At 41.3% G+C, this 16,333-nt stretch overlaps 1 protein-coding gene across 1 annotated transcript in view; it reads right to left on the bottom strand.

Annotated features, from left to right (window-relative positions):
• Positions 1-16,333, bottom strand: part of KCNN2 (potassium calcium-activated channel subfamily N member 2) — a 181,973-nt gene that overhangs the window by 154,035 nt on the left and 11,605 nt on the right. The window contains exon 3 of the mRNA XM_066601907.1: positions 4,461-4,879. Coding sequence (XP_066458004.1) covers positions 4,461-4,879 — 419 coding nt within the window. The remainder of the gene's footprint in view (positions 1-4,460; positions 4,880-16,333) is intronic.

Raw genomic sequence — 16,333 nt, 5'->3', positions numbered from 1 at the left:
TTCAAGTTACGCCTCTGGGCCTTCAGGCTGTGCAGAGAGAATGTCAGATTAGTTCTGGATGAGACGGGGATAACTCTGTAATGTGGAGGGAGTTTTCCTTTTCCAATTGTGTACCGTTAAAAGCTGCAGTCACACGGGGAGTAAATCCCACGGAATGACCGAAGCGGGACCAAACAGAAATACAGCAAGATTTCCGCAGCAGAACTGCAGCTTTAAGATTCATGCCGTTTGGCGTGGGTTTTAAAGCGGCTTCGCCACCTGCATTCAACTGCGGCCATCTCTCCCCATAGAAAGGAGAGGTGACCGCAGCAGAGACGGCGATAAAATTTATATGCCACGGCTTTGAATTCAGCGCTGCTTGTCAGTTTTATCACGGCTTGGCCGCAACGGCTTCTCCACAGCGTGTGGACGAGATTTTGGCAAATTTCATCCACTTTGCTGCTTTATCCCGGGAGAACAATTGTCGGCGGAATGTTCGTGCAGGAAGTCTGCACAGAAGTTCTGCGGCAATTCCGCCCTGTGTGAACCCAGCCTTATACTGTTTTCATGATGTTTTGTGTTACAGCAAGCACATAGACATAGGAAAAGTCAACTGAAAAAGTGATTTTCAAAATGACATATCCATTTTCCAAAGAAATTAAGGCAAGAATGGTTACATACTTTTTATGATGCCAAGTGTATCATTAGGAATACGTTTTAGCCCAAAATCACTCAAATACCCACAGAGAAAAGGGAGTCAGGGAGAGCGCCGAACACTTTTCTAGATAATCGATAGTATATTGTATCAACTCACCTGGTGCCAGACATGTCACCCTAGGGTGAACATGTCAGCACTAGAGATGAGCGAACGTACTCGTTACGAGTACTTACGCACCCGAGCACCGCCATTTTCGAGTACAGCAGTACTCGCGCGTAAAGATTCGGGGGGCGCCGTGGCGGCACGGGGGGTAGCAGTGGGGAGTGGGGGGGAGAGGGAGAGAGAGAGGGCTCCCCCCTGTTCCCCGCTGCTCCCCCCCGCACCGCCGCGCCTCTCCCCGCCCCCCGGCGCCCCCCGAATCTTTACGCCCGAGTACTGAAGTACTCGAAAATGGCGGTACTCGGGTGCGTAAGTACTCATTACGAGTACGTTCGCTCATCTCTAGTCAGCACCCAGTGTCCAAGTAGGCATATAGCATTTTTCTTTAACAAGAAATCCACTGAATTAACTTTCACTGGAGAGCTGCAGATGTCTCCCAAAAAATCCGTACCTCATAAGAGGTCGGATCATACAAAGATAGAGAACAGAAAAAAATGCATATTTGTCCCGCAAGTATCTACTTATTTTTATATGAGGCTGTGACCTTAGATTGTAGTAATAAATGTTTCTTTGACTATTAACTGATACTGACCGTTGGAATCTTTCAAAAGAATCGGTCTTTGTTATATAAAGTAGCGCAGGAGCACCATTTTTTTCTGTTCAAATACCCACAGAATATTCCCTGCAGAGATCACGTTTTATTCCAAAGTGTCCACACTACAGATGAGGAAAATGGAAATTTGCTGAATTTACCTCACTTTAGCATCCCTTTAATTGTCTTTATAACCTATTGTCAGTACTGTGGTACTGTTGTAGCATTTACCCTCATATTTATAGTAGAGGTATTACTTTTCATTGGAATCCTGCCCTTTTATAGAGATCACTTGCCTATTATCTTATTATTATCAAACAGTTAAGATGGCCATACACATTAGATGAAGGTCAGTAAAATCCACCGATTTAGGTAAAATCATCATATTATTTCATGTTTATGGCAATATCCTGACGTGAAAAAAAAAGTTTGGGGCATTCTGGATTTCAAGACAGTCCAACCTTTAGTTCTCATTTAGTTCTCTTTAGACTTATTCCCCTCCCTCTATTGAGCATACAGATGAGGAAAAACAAAGCATGCATGTGTATGGGCGAGTCAGTAGGAATTAGAGATGAGCGAGCATACTCGCTAAGGCACATTACTTGATCGAGTAGTGCCTTAGCCGAGTATCGCCCCCCCTCCCCCCCACCCGCTCGTCTCTAAAGATTCGGGGGCCGGCAGGGGGTGTGGAGCAGCGTGGGAGAGCGGGGAGGAATGGAGGGCAGATCTCCCTCTCTTCCGCCCGCTCTCCCCCGCTCCCCGCCGCAACTCACCTGTCACCCGCGCCGGCCCCCGAATCCTTAGAGACGAGCGGGGAGATACTCGGCTAAGGCACTACTTGCTCGAGTAATGTGCCTTAGCGAGTAAACTCGCTCATCTCTAGTAGGAATATATGAAATGGACATATGTCATATGCCATATATGTCCACCAAACAAAGTATCTAAGTTGTATAGCCACTATTATGAGGCTCACTATAGAATGCGATAACTGCAAAATTTTCAGTTTATTTTATAAATAGAACATGAAAAATTAAAAAAAAGTCCCCAAAATACAAGTTTAACATAATTTACACGATGGGTCATTTATTTGTGACAGAGTTACTGAGGAGAAGAAATACAAATTTTGTCTCACAACCATTAGCATACTTAGAATTTAGTACACTAAACTATGAATCATAATATAAAATAGTATTATAAAACTCAATATAAAAATACACTCTAGTATATAGGAACATAAACTTGCATTATCAAAAACCTCTATCTTCATATTGTGAACAACTTTTCCAGATGTTACTTATATCAACTTGTTTAAATATTTCCTATCTCATAAAACTTCATATCTTTTTTTCTTATCATATAAAAAGATACTACCTAATGACTTGTTGTGACTATTGGTGAATTTCTTGGTATCTATGGTAACGGCAGTTTGCTATAAACTCATTTTTCAGGACTAGTAAAAGAAGAAAGAAAATTTGGGTGGATAGAAGATTACATACCAGAATTTGGTATTCACAAAGTACAGAAAAAACCATGACTTAGTTCAAGAGTTAACCCTTTCCAATCCAATTTGTATTCTGGTTTTCCTAGGGGGCTTACTCTTTTTCTGCTGTTATACGATAGCCCTATATGCTGGCTAAAGCCAGTACTGCATGAGGTGACACGTTGGATAGACTCCAACAGCAGAGAGGCTGGCAATATACAGTAAGAGAACCCCGACGGATGCTTCCAATATCGGAGCTGTACAGCCTTAAATCATAATGTCTTTAGATGTCAGACTGTGGATTGGAAAGGGTTAAGTTAGATGCACTCTAGCTCAAGGGTTGGGAAACGATTTCGACATAGACAACCAAATAAGCGATCAACTTTCTGGCAAATTCTCTCTAGTGCCAAGGTCAGCACCTGGAACAATGCTGGCTCAACACAAAGATTTGGTTTAGAAGAGGTCTCCCTGCTTCGTACTAAAAGAATTAGTCCTGCTTTTAACACAAATGATGGGGCTCCAGTAAATACACATATTACAACCATTGGAATGCCTGCTTCCACTTACAACAACCTTCACAATGCTTTTTGCCAATATAACTTATCATGTACCTTCACACTGAACACACAACATGAGACTTTGCGGTGGAAGTTGTTGTAGAAGACACCATCGCTACCCCCCAAATTATTATCTTACTGTATGTTCAAAAGTAAGAGAGAAAAATAGGACACACTGTCTCAGTACTAATAAAAGGTGGCAGTGGCGGGGATAGGAAGTAGGTGATAAGGCATCATCCTGCATCAAATAACCCTTGATTCTACTTAGAATTTTTACAAATACATGTCCAGCCTTCAGATCTGTTACCTACAAATACATAGGCACAAGAGAAGCCTTCTACACAAAGTAGCATTTAGATTTCTAGTACATATAATGTAACAGAACTGTCTGGAATGGAACAGTGGAAGCGTCTCTACTAGAAACAACACTTTTCTGTCTCTCGGAAGTGCCTGGTATTGCAGTTCAGCCCTATCTCCTCTAATGGGCTTGAACTACAATACCAAAGGCAGTCTTTGAACAGGTGTGGTGCAGACCCTTTTTTCTAATCCTGGACAACCCATTTAAAGGCTATGTGTAATTATTACAACCATTTTGTATTGGTACTGCACCTCTAGAATTTTATAAATGAAGCAAATAGTCATAACTGAAAATATCCTACAGCCTTGGCTACTCAACTCCTATGCAGACTTACGTGTTTCCATTGCTAAAGACTCAATATAGCCTGATGATAAAGTTATATATCTCTCTTCTTACTAATCTATAGACACTAGAAGGAGGGGGAAATGGAAGAGCATAAAACATTACAATCATGGCTTGTTTTCAGTCCATAATCATGGAGCTCATAGGTCTACATAGGAACTAAATACAACCAATGGTACGGTCTTTTATATAGTATTCCATGAAAACCTGCAATGATATTACTTACCCATTCATTTTTAAGTAGACAATGTTCCCAAGATTAGTATAAAGTCGCTTACAGCATATTAGGATGTCAATAGAGACCATTAATAGAAATCCAAAAGATGAGGACTTACCTTTCACAAGCTCGGACAGTCCATGCAGCAATTATCCATAAGGAGATGCTAAAAACCAACAGTACTGTTCCAGGACATATTGTCATTAAAGTCTTCATTACAAAACGTGTGTTGAAGTTAATTTTGTTTAGTGCTCCAATGCTTCGAGAAGAGGCATCAGTAAAAAGTTTGCTATGCAAAAGCATAACTCTGGCAATGAGATAAAGTCTTAAGAACATTGGTATAGATAAAATAATATCCACATCAGCTGTTGCTGTGGAGGGGGTATAGGAGAAGGCAAGTCGTGCTGTCCACGTGAATGTGTAATTTCCTGGTATAGGATGAATTGCACACACTAGTATTTCCAGGCAGATAAAGAAGATCCGCTCGTAGGTCATGGCTATTCTCCAGTCATCCGCTCCATTATCCACCATGAATAACTGTAAGTATAAAAATGTTTCAGCAGTTTCAATTACTATTCTCTACAGGTAACTAATTCAAAGACTAGCATAATAGTAACAGAATAACGCAAACAGAAAATCAGATAAAAGTGGTGTTATTAGAATCTAGAGCAGTGAGGCACTCCCCAGTTGTTGGTGAGGCTCTGCAAGGGAGGCATTTTGATAGAAATGGTTATATATTGCAAAAGCCTTTCTATGGTTGCATCAGTTTCTGGTTTAACAAAAAGGACTCCTTTTGTGCTTATTTTCATGTTATCTAGGAATCAGGAGAAAAAAAATGTAAGAAAATTTGAAGTCATTAAAAAATTCTGGATTATGGAGAGGCCCATGCATCCTTATGTTGTGGATGGGGAGTGGAAAAATATAGAGAAACCATGGTCCTCAAGGCACCCCAACAGGTCGTGTTTACAGGATTTCCCCAGTATTGCCCATTTTATGTAATTATTGTCAGTGCCTCAGACATTGCCACAGGTGTTCTTACTTTAGGATATCCTGAAAACATGACCTGTTTGGGTGCCTTGAGGACTGGAATTGGGAAACACTAAACTATACAATAGGTATAAAGACTGTTGCATGCTTCATGTGCAATAAGCAGCTTTGGGGGAATCTAACACTAGTGTCTGCACAGGATCTACTATTTGGTTTGTTTTTATACACTAAAATTATGAGTGACATGAAATAAAAAAGTCTAACTGGTTGCTATGGGTAATAAGACTGTTTTCTTGTGTGCTAATTCTTAATTAGATTGAGGATACCCTATAAAATGTACATTCATATAATTATATGCTGATGAGTTAACAACAATGTGCACTAATAATTGTATAAGATGCATAATAATAATAACACGTAAGTAATTGGGGTAATAAAGCACATATCCGCTGTTGGACTCCCACGGCAAGCATGGAGGATTTGAGATTCCACATAGCCATGCAGTTTATTTTTTATTACACATATTAAAAGTAGCTTTAATTATGCTCTTCAAAGTGGTCTCAATGGTGAAGCATCACTTCAATTTGTGAATTTTATGATCAGTATTAGGACCTGAACTCTCCACGAGTCATATTAAAGGAAGTATACCACCAAACGGCTCCCAGTCGTCTCACCAATTCTTACAGATAGCCGTGCTGCCTTGAATCCCATTTTTTATGTTATATAACATTTTACTATTCATTACAACATGCAGTAAACATGTTGAGCAAGAATTGCCTAATAACTACTTGATTTAGGTGGCTATTACACTGCAGCGTTTTGGCCTCTGTTTAAAAATGAACCAAACACGCAATTTGAAAGAAACACATGTAAAAACACGGGCATTTCTAAAAACACACAAGTTTCACATTTTACATTACTGAGAATAATTAACATTGATTAAAAATACAAAACACGTGTGCTTTTCAAAGTGCGTTTTTGGGACATTTTTAAAACGCAAACAAAATCGCTGCCATGTAAAAGCAGTCTTAGGGAAACTTCTCACGAGCGTCGTTTTAACGCTCAGATAGCCGTACTTAAACAGCGCGGCTAACTGAACGTTAAATCGAGTGAACGAATAGCAGCCGCAAGTAGGTCGCTCCCCCTCCCTTAGGAGACTATGGAGCCGCCGGCATTGTGCCGTCAAATGATAGGACTTTTTCTATCTTTTGATGGAAAGAGGTCTCGGCGTTACATCGCGCCTATTACGCTATCTTTTGATGCGCAATTTTTTCAGTGTCAAAAAAATCGTTCATCTGGAAGAACCCATGGGATACCTTGAAATGAAGCTTGTGTGAAAGAGCCCTAAAGGTGCTTTCGCACAAGCGGAATTATTCTGCAGGTTGCATTCAAGACGTAGAAAATTTTGCAACAAATTCCACATGTGGGTATTGGAGCAGAATACCGCGGCAGCGGATTAAGTTGCATCTCTCAGCACACGTTTTATGGAATAATTCTGCACATGTAAAGGCACACTAAATGATCAGAAGGGATGTGATTAGAGATGAGCGAGCATACTCGCTAAGGCTAACTACTCAAGCAAGTAGTGCCTTAGTCGAGTATCTGCCCGGTCGCCTCTAAAGATTCGGGTGCCGACGCAGGTGACAGGTGAGTTGTGGCGGTGAGCAGGGGGAAGCGGGGGGGGGGGGGGTTCGGGGAAGAGAGGGAGAGAGAGATCTCCCCTCCGTTTCTCCCCGCTCTCCCCCGCCCGCCGCCGGCACCTGAATCTTTAGACAAGAGCGGGCAGATACTCGACTAAGGCACTACTTGCTCGAGTAGTTAGCCTTAGCGAGTATACTCGCTCATCTCTAGATGTGATGCTACATGTAAATCGCAGTTTTCATTTTGTAAAAGGCGACAGTTGCACCTTCATCTTTAAGGGCTCATTCACACGGTGGTATTACATGCGCATTTTTTTACATGTATAATGTGAACAGCATAAACCCTAATGATTTGTATTGGGGTATTCAGAGCTGCAGTTTTCACTTGCTTTGGGGAAAAATGAATAAATAATAATAATTTTTTTAAAAAGTCGCAGCATGTACTATTTTGGTTCATATTGCAGATTGAAATTGCCCATTTGAGTCAATGGGATTGTGTAAATACACAGTGAATATGGCCTTGAAATCTACGGGGCTCTCGTGTGATTTTTTGTGTGTGAGAAAAAAAGTGAAGGTGTTTGAAAAAAAAAAAAAGCAAGAATCGAGAAATATGTGCAGTTTCTGTCCATGATAATGTGTATTTCACAGACCAAAACTGCATACGCCTGTGTGAATGAGCCCTTAAAGGGGTTGTCCCGCGCCAAAACGGGGTTTTTTTTTTTCAACCCCCCCCCCCCCCCCCGTTCGGCGCGAGACAACCCCGATGCAGGGACTTAAAAAAAAAACCGCACAGCGCTTACCTGAATCCCCGCGCTCCGGTGACTTCTTACTTACCGGTTGAAGATGGCCGCCGGGATCTTCTCCCTCGGTGGACCGCAGGGCTTCTGTGCGGTCCATTGCCGATTCCAGCCTCCTGATTGGCTGGAATCGGCACGTGACGGGGCGGAGCTACACGGAGCCGGCATCCTGCACGAGCGGCCCCATTGAGAAAAGAAGAAGACCCGGACTGCGCAAGCGCGGCTAATTTGGCCATTAGACGCCGAAAATTAGTCGGCTCCATGGAAACAAGGACGCCAGCAACGGAGCAGGTAAGTGAAAAACTTCTTATAACTTCTGTATGGCTCATAATTAATGCACAATGTACATTACAAAGTGCATTAATATGGCCATACAGAAGTGTATAGACCCACTTGCTGCCGCGGGACAACCCCTTTAATGACCAGAATATTTTAACCATTAACAAAAAGGTGGAAGATTTTTTTGGTCTGTATAGTTTTTTATTTTATAAGCAAGCATCTGTTTTATTTACACATTACATTACACCAGTATCATTTCAAGTTATTATAAGCAACCCAGGAAAAGACTGAAATAATAAAAATTAAATTAAATAAAAAAAATCTACATATTTATGCTACAATTTCACTTGAAGAGTACGTGGCCTCTGAAAGACAACATACATTGGCATATGAGGGGTCCACAGATCTGTGCCTTCCTCTTTGGGATCTCTATGTAGTGCCAGGGCTAACTGGCATACCACCTCTAGATACTGAGGCTATAGCTTAATATGTGGCTTAACAGCAACTGATCTGTAACTTGCTAAACCGTAGTTATGCAACAGTCAGGGGTGTCATAGCGATATCCCATCCCCTTTATGGCTGCCAGAGGATGACAAGGCACTCTAAAAAAAGCCTCCCCTTGTATTCTCGATTTTGCTACCAAAAACTGTTTCATCAGCACCCATGTCCCTCCGTCATACTCTGCACAGGGCTGCAGATGCCAACAGGCCAGTTGCGATAGCAATGATCGCAGTTACAATACCACAACTTTGGTGACTCTATGGTCATGTGGGCACCCATGGCAGCTGATTCTACCCAGGATAAGGGCATAACAAATAAGTAAGTGTTAAGCACCCAGTAGATTGGCAGCAAAGGAATACTACAGCTGCAATGGCCAGTCTTATATCTTTGCATCTCTCCTGTTGGATAGACTCATCTTACTGTGCATTTGTTTGTCTTGGTCATTGGTGACAGAATGGTGTAGAAATCAAACATGACTGGTGCAGCTATAAGCAACGCAGGCATTAAACACTTCCACAGCTTGGTCAATTTGCAAGCACTTGGCTGTAGTCCAGGCCTTTATGAGAGCCTACGTGTGATGATCACGGGGCAATGTCATGCTGGAAAGGATGAAATGGTTTTGCATTTCTGCAGGAAATCATTTTCTATTTACTGTGAGTGACTGCAGATGAGCAGTCTATACGCCAGGGGTGTCAAACTCATTTCCACTAAGGGCCGCATTAGCATTACGGTTGCCTTTAAAGGTCCGATTGCAATTGTATAGTAAGAGCTCGTTCACATAAGCACATTTGCGCTGTCTATTAGGAGCCCAATTTTAGCACGCTGTATACATAGTGAATAGAACCCATTGATTTCAATGGGTTCGTTCACATGAGCGTATTTTTCAAAGATACACTGTGTGAGCTATTTTAGTGTATACTACACAATAGGCCATTGAAGTGAATGGGCAGGGTGCAAATACGCAGTGAATATGCAGGGAACCTGTGTATTCATTGTGTATTTATGTACCATTTCAATTAACTTGTATGCATTCTTTTTTGCACGTATAAATACACAGTGTATTTGCACACAAAAAACACGCTGGAGCGACCAAAAATGTGGGCGTAAGCCATTGTTTTTACACAAATATGCAGCGTATTTTTACAGCCATAACGCAGTTACAGACATTTGAACGAGCCCTAATAGTGACACCCATAGTGACCAAAGTAGTGATAGTGATGCCCATAGTGGCCACAGTAGTAAGTGTCCCCTATAATGAACCCCATGGTAATAGTGACCCCCATAGTAGTCCCAGTGATGCTGGCCAATAGCAACCCCCCTATTGGTCTCTAGCTAGGAAGCATCCCTATAGACTTCACTCATCCCGCCTGCAGTGGCAGCAGACATCAGTGGTCATAGACTCTGCACTGCTGGACCAGAGCTGCAGATGGGTAGAATTTCTTTAAAGGGGTTCTCCTGGCAGCACCTGCAGGAATACACCAGGGTCAGAGGGAAAGTGCTGCTCTGACCCTTGGGTAGTGGGTGGCACTTGTAATTGCAATCGCAGCTCTCATTGAAATCGATGAGCACCATCTGCTAAACAGAGGTGAGAACGGCACTACCGCTCTAACCCTGGTGTATCCCAGCTGGCCACTTCCAGGACAACCCCTTTAAGGTTTAATGCATGGCCAGGGACCACATAAAATGTGGTAGTGGGCCGTATTCGGGCCACATGCTTTGTGCCTTCCATGCTGTGATCAATGTTAATTGCAGTATTTATCATTGAGAGCTTACTCCCCACCTCCACACTTACTGGCAGTGCCCCTTAACCCCCTCCTGCCCAAAGGATGTATATGTATGTCCTTGGTGAAAAGGGTTTACATGGAATGACATACATTTACACAATATGATATGACACAAATTTGTTTCAATCCACGCAAACCCCTTCCTACCCAGAATGTATATACCATATTATGTCCTGGGGCAGAAGAAGGTTAAGGGACACCATCCCTGTCAGTAGGTGAGGAGGTGGGGAGGGCCCTCAGTAAGCACTCCGAAGCTCCATAACAACTGAGGACAACCTCCCCAACCACCCATAGACTTCCCACTAGACCATTCAGTATGTTTAAATATTAAATCCTGACTTACACACACAATAGAAAGTCACAGTGACACTCAGTGTAACCATTGCTCTCCCAAGGAGCAGAATATCGTCTTTCTGAACAGAAGGGAAGGCTCTTCAGAACTCACAGGACCTGACTGGAGGACCAAAAGGGCTAGGGCAGAGGGAATGCAAGGAGCGGAAGAGATCAGCAACCTGTCATCTATGATAATACTCACACGGCACAGGCTGGGGTGCATGATTGATGACCATAGATTACAGCCTGTAGCAGAACTGTCCGTAGTGTGTAGTCGCACGTCGCGGGAGCCGCCATCTATGACCTTTCAGGGCAGAGCAGTGAGCGGTTCAGACACTACAACCGCTGCGTGCCCCACTAGGCTATCAAAGCTTCCACTGCGCCACCACTGAATTTAAAACATCACTTGGTCAGCCACAGAAAACAAGGTGGCAGGGCGGGTTAGGTCCTAGGGCCTTGTGTTACACAATTGAAATACATTATTAAAGGAAACAGCTGATATTCACAGGTGTATTCCTCGCTTTGAGCGAATTATTACAGTTGCCTGGATTGCCTTTTTTTCTTGCAGATGGAAATGCAACAGTATCAGTATAGTTCAAGCACTGAAATGTAAGATTAAGTAATTGCAAAATGTTCTCACTAAATAAACAAGCAGAAGAAACAGTCATCCATCATAATTAAACAATTACACTACATTAGGCTTTGTGCAAGAAAGAAAGCAACTTGTCATGCTTGTTGTAGGTAAAGTACTTCTTTATTTGAAACCTCTTATCAGAGCACTCTTCTCAACTACCACTGAGATTTGAAGATTGTTGTCATGGACACAGTTGTAGAAGAAGAAATATCTATCACAGGGTTGCAAAAAGTACTGCCTTTGGGAAACATTAGACTAAATCAAAAGTAAATTATTTGGGTTTTATTTGTTTTATAATAAAAAAATTGAACAAAATCTAAATGGTCATGATGATGGATACTTAGTTAAACACCAATAGCTATTTGTAGCAGGGGGTCTAGCATAAGACAACCCATACATATTCATCTGACAGCAGTTTCCCCCAGCTGCACCACACACAAGAACATTTGGCTGAGCCGAATGTTCATGTATTTAGAGAGGTAAGCTGAAGTCAGACAACTCTGCCACATGCTTATGTCCTGAGAAACCATAGGGTTGGGTGTTGAGATTCGACATCCTCGATACTTCTTTCCCATGACATTATATGTCAGGGGAAAGGTGAGCTGCCCCTAAACTCATCGGAGAGTCATCCGGCCCTACTGTTATAGGTGGGTTCAGATGACTAATGTCTAATGTGTATGGGGACCCTTAGAAAGTGAGCAATTGACTTGTATAAGGGAGAGTGTTATAAGAATGGAAGGAAACTGATCTCTTCTGGAATTCTTAGGCTATTAGGAGGCTCAGGATTTCATTTTTAATGTACATAAAAGCATGTTTAGTGTAACAACTTGACTTGAAGGAGTATCCTGGGCTTTTTTCCAGAGTATAGCTCATCAGTAGCTGATGTGCAGGGATCCACTGCTTAGTATTCCCATCCATCAGCTGAACATCCAACCTGCAGTCCAGTGCAGCGGACTGGAAGTTGCAAATTAGCAAATGGAGAGGGAGTGGAAGCTCTGGCTTCACTCCCATTGAAATCAATGGGCGCCATGCTTCTTTTCCACTTCCTGCTCCTGACAGGGCTGGACATCCTTTCCTGTCTATAATGAGGAGCTGGATATGGAATAGTAGTACGGATAGGTCATCAGTTGAAAAGAGCCTAGAATGCCCCTCTAAGGGCTTCTACCCATTAGCGTTTAACGCTGTGATTTCACTGTGTTTTTTAAATGCAAATGTCAATGGGACTTCCCACTGTTAAAATTGCATCGCACAAAAATCGCAGAAGCACAAACTTGCGATTTTTGTGCGATGCGATTTTAACATTAGAAAGTCCCATTGACATGTGCATAAAAAAAAAAAAAAACGCTGTGATATCGCAGTGTAAAAAAAAAAAGCAGAAGCCCTAAGGCAACATATCATGCCCTGATGATAGATTCCCATATCCTCAATAATATTCTGATAATAAAATGTTGAACGTTTACATTCCCTGATCCTACCATGCAGAGCTACAAGCAGAATAGTTTTCTACAGCCTAAGCATATAACCAACTGCCTCTCTGAACATGTCCTATATAGAACTTTAGAATGTTCTAACACAAGTTTGATCATAGCAGCACATATATATTGTAAATGTTGGACAAGTAGCATTTACACCAAGTTCAAAAGTATGTATCAAGAGAAACATAGACCTCTATAGACCTAATGGATGCCAAAAGAGTATTGTTCAATAAAGTGGTTCACATATACTGTATATGTAAAACCTGATACATAATGAATGTTCAAGGTGACTGAACAATAGCTGAGAAATAGAGATATTATTCAGTAATGGGACTAACATCTACCATGGCAACTGACATGAAGGAAACAGAATATTTCATCACTATAAATACACCATTGCACATTTTAAAGCCAGATAAACCTTTGCACAATTCTTATACATATTAAGTCTTAATTAGGAAATGATAATATTACAAGTCTATGAAGCAAACTCATTAAAATAAAGCACCACTTGAACATTAGTGGCTGATGACATTCTAGCAGATGCAGGTTGCAGTTAGGGTGCTTTCACACATGGCAAAAAATTCCACCACTGTCAAAACTGCATCAAAATCCACAGGTCCTGCATGCAGATTTAATGGGAATTGGCCGTGGATTTGCTGCGGATTTCACAATTAGCAAATGTTCATCAATGCCGTGGCAAAACTGTGGCAAAGTCAATATGTAAGACATCTGGAAAAGGTAGAAATGTGTGCCCCACCTGAAAGCAGTCTTAAACAGCTACGTTTGCAAATCAATTACATATAGCAGAAAATCGCGTCACAAAAATCATAAAAAGCTGCACATAATTCTCCATATAATTTTAGCAACGTCCACACACACACTTTTATTACTGTTTTTTTTAGTCAAAGCAACCCAGGGGAACAGTTTCAAATGGACCTAGTAAAATTTCATACAGTTGAATGTAAATAGCACCTATATACAACTTAAAGGCATTGTCCAGATGTAAACTATTGATGGCCTTTTGTCAGGATAAGTCATCAATAGTAGATCGGTGGGAGTCCACTACTCAAGACCCCTGCCAACCAGCTGTTCTCCAGCCCGATGCACTTGCGTACTAACCTGATTTTTGCAGAAAGCAGACAGCTCCATTCTTACTGCAGTGGCTAGGCATGGTACTACAGGCAAAGTTCCCATTTAGATGAGTGGGAACTTTGCCTGCAATACCAAGGGTGGCTATTCCAGTAAGAACAGAAGTATCTGCTTCCTGCAGAAAGGAGGTACAAGCACACCACCCTAGTGAACAGATGATCTGTGGGAGTACTTGGTGACAGATACCAGCCAATCCACTGTTGATGACCTAGCCTGACAATAGGCCATCAATAGTTTACATCTGGACTCCCCCTTTAATTAATTTCTTGGAAGGACGACTGCCACAATTCATCTGCTTTCCCAGAACTAGTAAAACAATCATCGTCATCTCACCCCAGTTTAATTAATCTGTGAGGCTAGGTCAGAATTGTGACTTCAGGAACATCTAACCTGATACAACATAAAGGAAAAATGTCATTCTGTATTGTGGTAACTCCCTGTTGGTTTGGGTTTTCCCAGGCTGCAGCATAAAAGTGGAATTGCAACAAGACTGTAAAATGACCACAATCATACATCTCGTCTCTACAGATTTGTGTATCTTAGTGTGTCTCTTCAGATCGCAGTCATAATACTTTGCCATGATACACAGTTTTCCATAGCAACAAATCAGATTGGCTAATTCTTAATCTAAATGTGTGCTAAAAACCGCAAGTATAGTAAATATAGCAGTAATGAATTTCTTTCACTTTGATAGGATGCACTGAATAACCTTGTATTTTATATCTTTATTTCATTTTCAAACATGTTCTGGAAAAACAGAAGCTTGACTGATCGATTGCTATTGGCAAAATGTCACTTTTTTTTCGAACAATTGTATGCATTTTAATGTGTAAGCAGATGTCCAGATCTCTGCAATGAATTCTGTAATTGTAAGCCATCCTACCTTCAAGAATTTACAGTCTCATTTGACTTTTTGTCATGCCTTGATAGCATGTCATATCACCAGTGTCTATAAGAACATTGAAAAACACAAAGTATTGCATAGATACACAACATTGCTCTAATTTTCTTAACTAGAATTTGCCTACTATACATAAATCCTGTTGTGTACAGTCCCAAAAACCTAGTGATACAACTGCTCTGAATAATAGAATACATATTAACCCTTTGCAATCCAATTTTGGATTCAGGGTTTTCTAGGGGGCTTTCTCTTTCTGCCATTATACAATGGCACCATCTGCTGGCTAGAGCCAGTACTGCGGTATGTGACATGCTGGAGAGGCCCCCGACAACAGAGCGTCTAGTAATCTACAGTAAGAATACCCTGCTGGACGTCTTTTGACATAGGAGCTGTACAGCCTTCAATCAGAATGTCTTTAGACGTCAGACAGTGGATTGGAAAGGGTTAAAATCTAAGTTATAAGTGCATTATAACTCATATAATAAGGACAGTCAAAGAAAAAGAATTCCACTTATCCTTATAAAGCTAATACGTTTGAGGGTCTAAAAGACATTTGTAAGCCATGAAACATCCCTCTGTCTAATCTGGACACCCTTAGCTTTCTATGAAAAGCTGCATTAGTGTCTTATGTATTGTAGCTTCGTTAATGAAGACTCAACAATATAGCTTAATACACAGACTGCAAACACATCCTTATTGTTCATTGTGGGATACTCACAACGTATAAGCAGATTGTGTGTTTTAGAATGAATGGCATCAATGAAATAATATTTAAGTTGTAATTGTTGGTTCTAATGCTATTTTAGGTATCTCCCATACGCACTTGTTTATTGCAATGGGAATGAATGTTGCTTTAGTGCCAAGTAATCCCAGAGAGACTGCAGGCTGAATGAAGAGTGATACTTATTACAGTGCAGCCTGGAACATTGCATGCCATTTTCCTAGTCACATACATTAGATGGAAGAAAGCATAGGTTGTTTACCGAACATCAATATTTGGGAGACGCTATGATTATTATTACAGCTACATCATTTGTAGTTTTTTTGTTGCATTGTGGGTAAACACTGCAGGAATATAGGGTGGACTATTAAATACTGTATTTTTCACCCAAGCATTCATGCAGCAGGGACCTCTTTCACCCTCAAGACAGATCACTCAAGTCTTATAAACAGCGTTCTCTTGAATACTGCCAATAGGCTAATCTTTAATCTATCTTTCACAACTGCAATGCATATTTGGGCAGCCGTGATTTACTGTATTTTGTTATGGTGAGACAGGAAATGTTTCTTTGATTACTCATGTCTGGAAGCTAGAGAATCTGCTATGTGTATTTTTTCCTAGGCACAATGAGGTAGACATTGCTACATGGCTTCTTGTCCTTACGGTAGCTATACTGTCATCTCACCCCACCCCTTCTAAAGACATTTAGCAAGAAATGCTTGGCAGCTGTGAAAACTGTCAACGTCAGCCTGAATGTTAGACAATGTAAAACCAACTAGAGAATTCA

Source organism: Eleutherodactylus coqui, chromosome 5 (genome assembly GCF_035609145.1).
Source record: "Eleutherodactylus coqui strain aEleCoq1 chromosome 5, aEleCoq1.hap1, whole genome shotgun sequence".
Classification (NCBI taxonomy): Eukaryota; Metazoa; Chordata; class Amphibia; order Anura; family Eleutherodactylidae; genus Eleutherodactylus; species Eleutherodactylus coqui.
The sequence above is the reverse complement of the archived record's forward strand: the minus strand, read 5'-3'. Positions and strand labels throughout refer to the sequence as shown.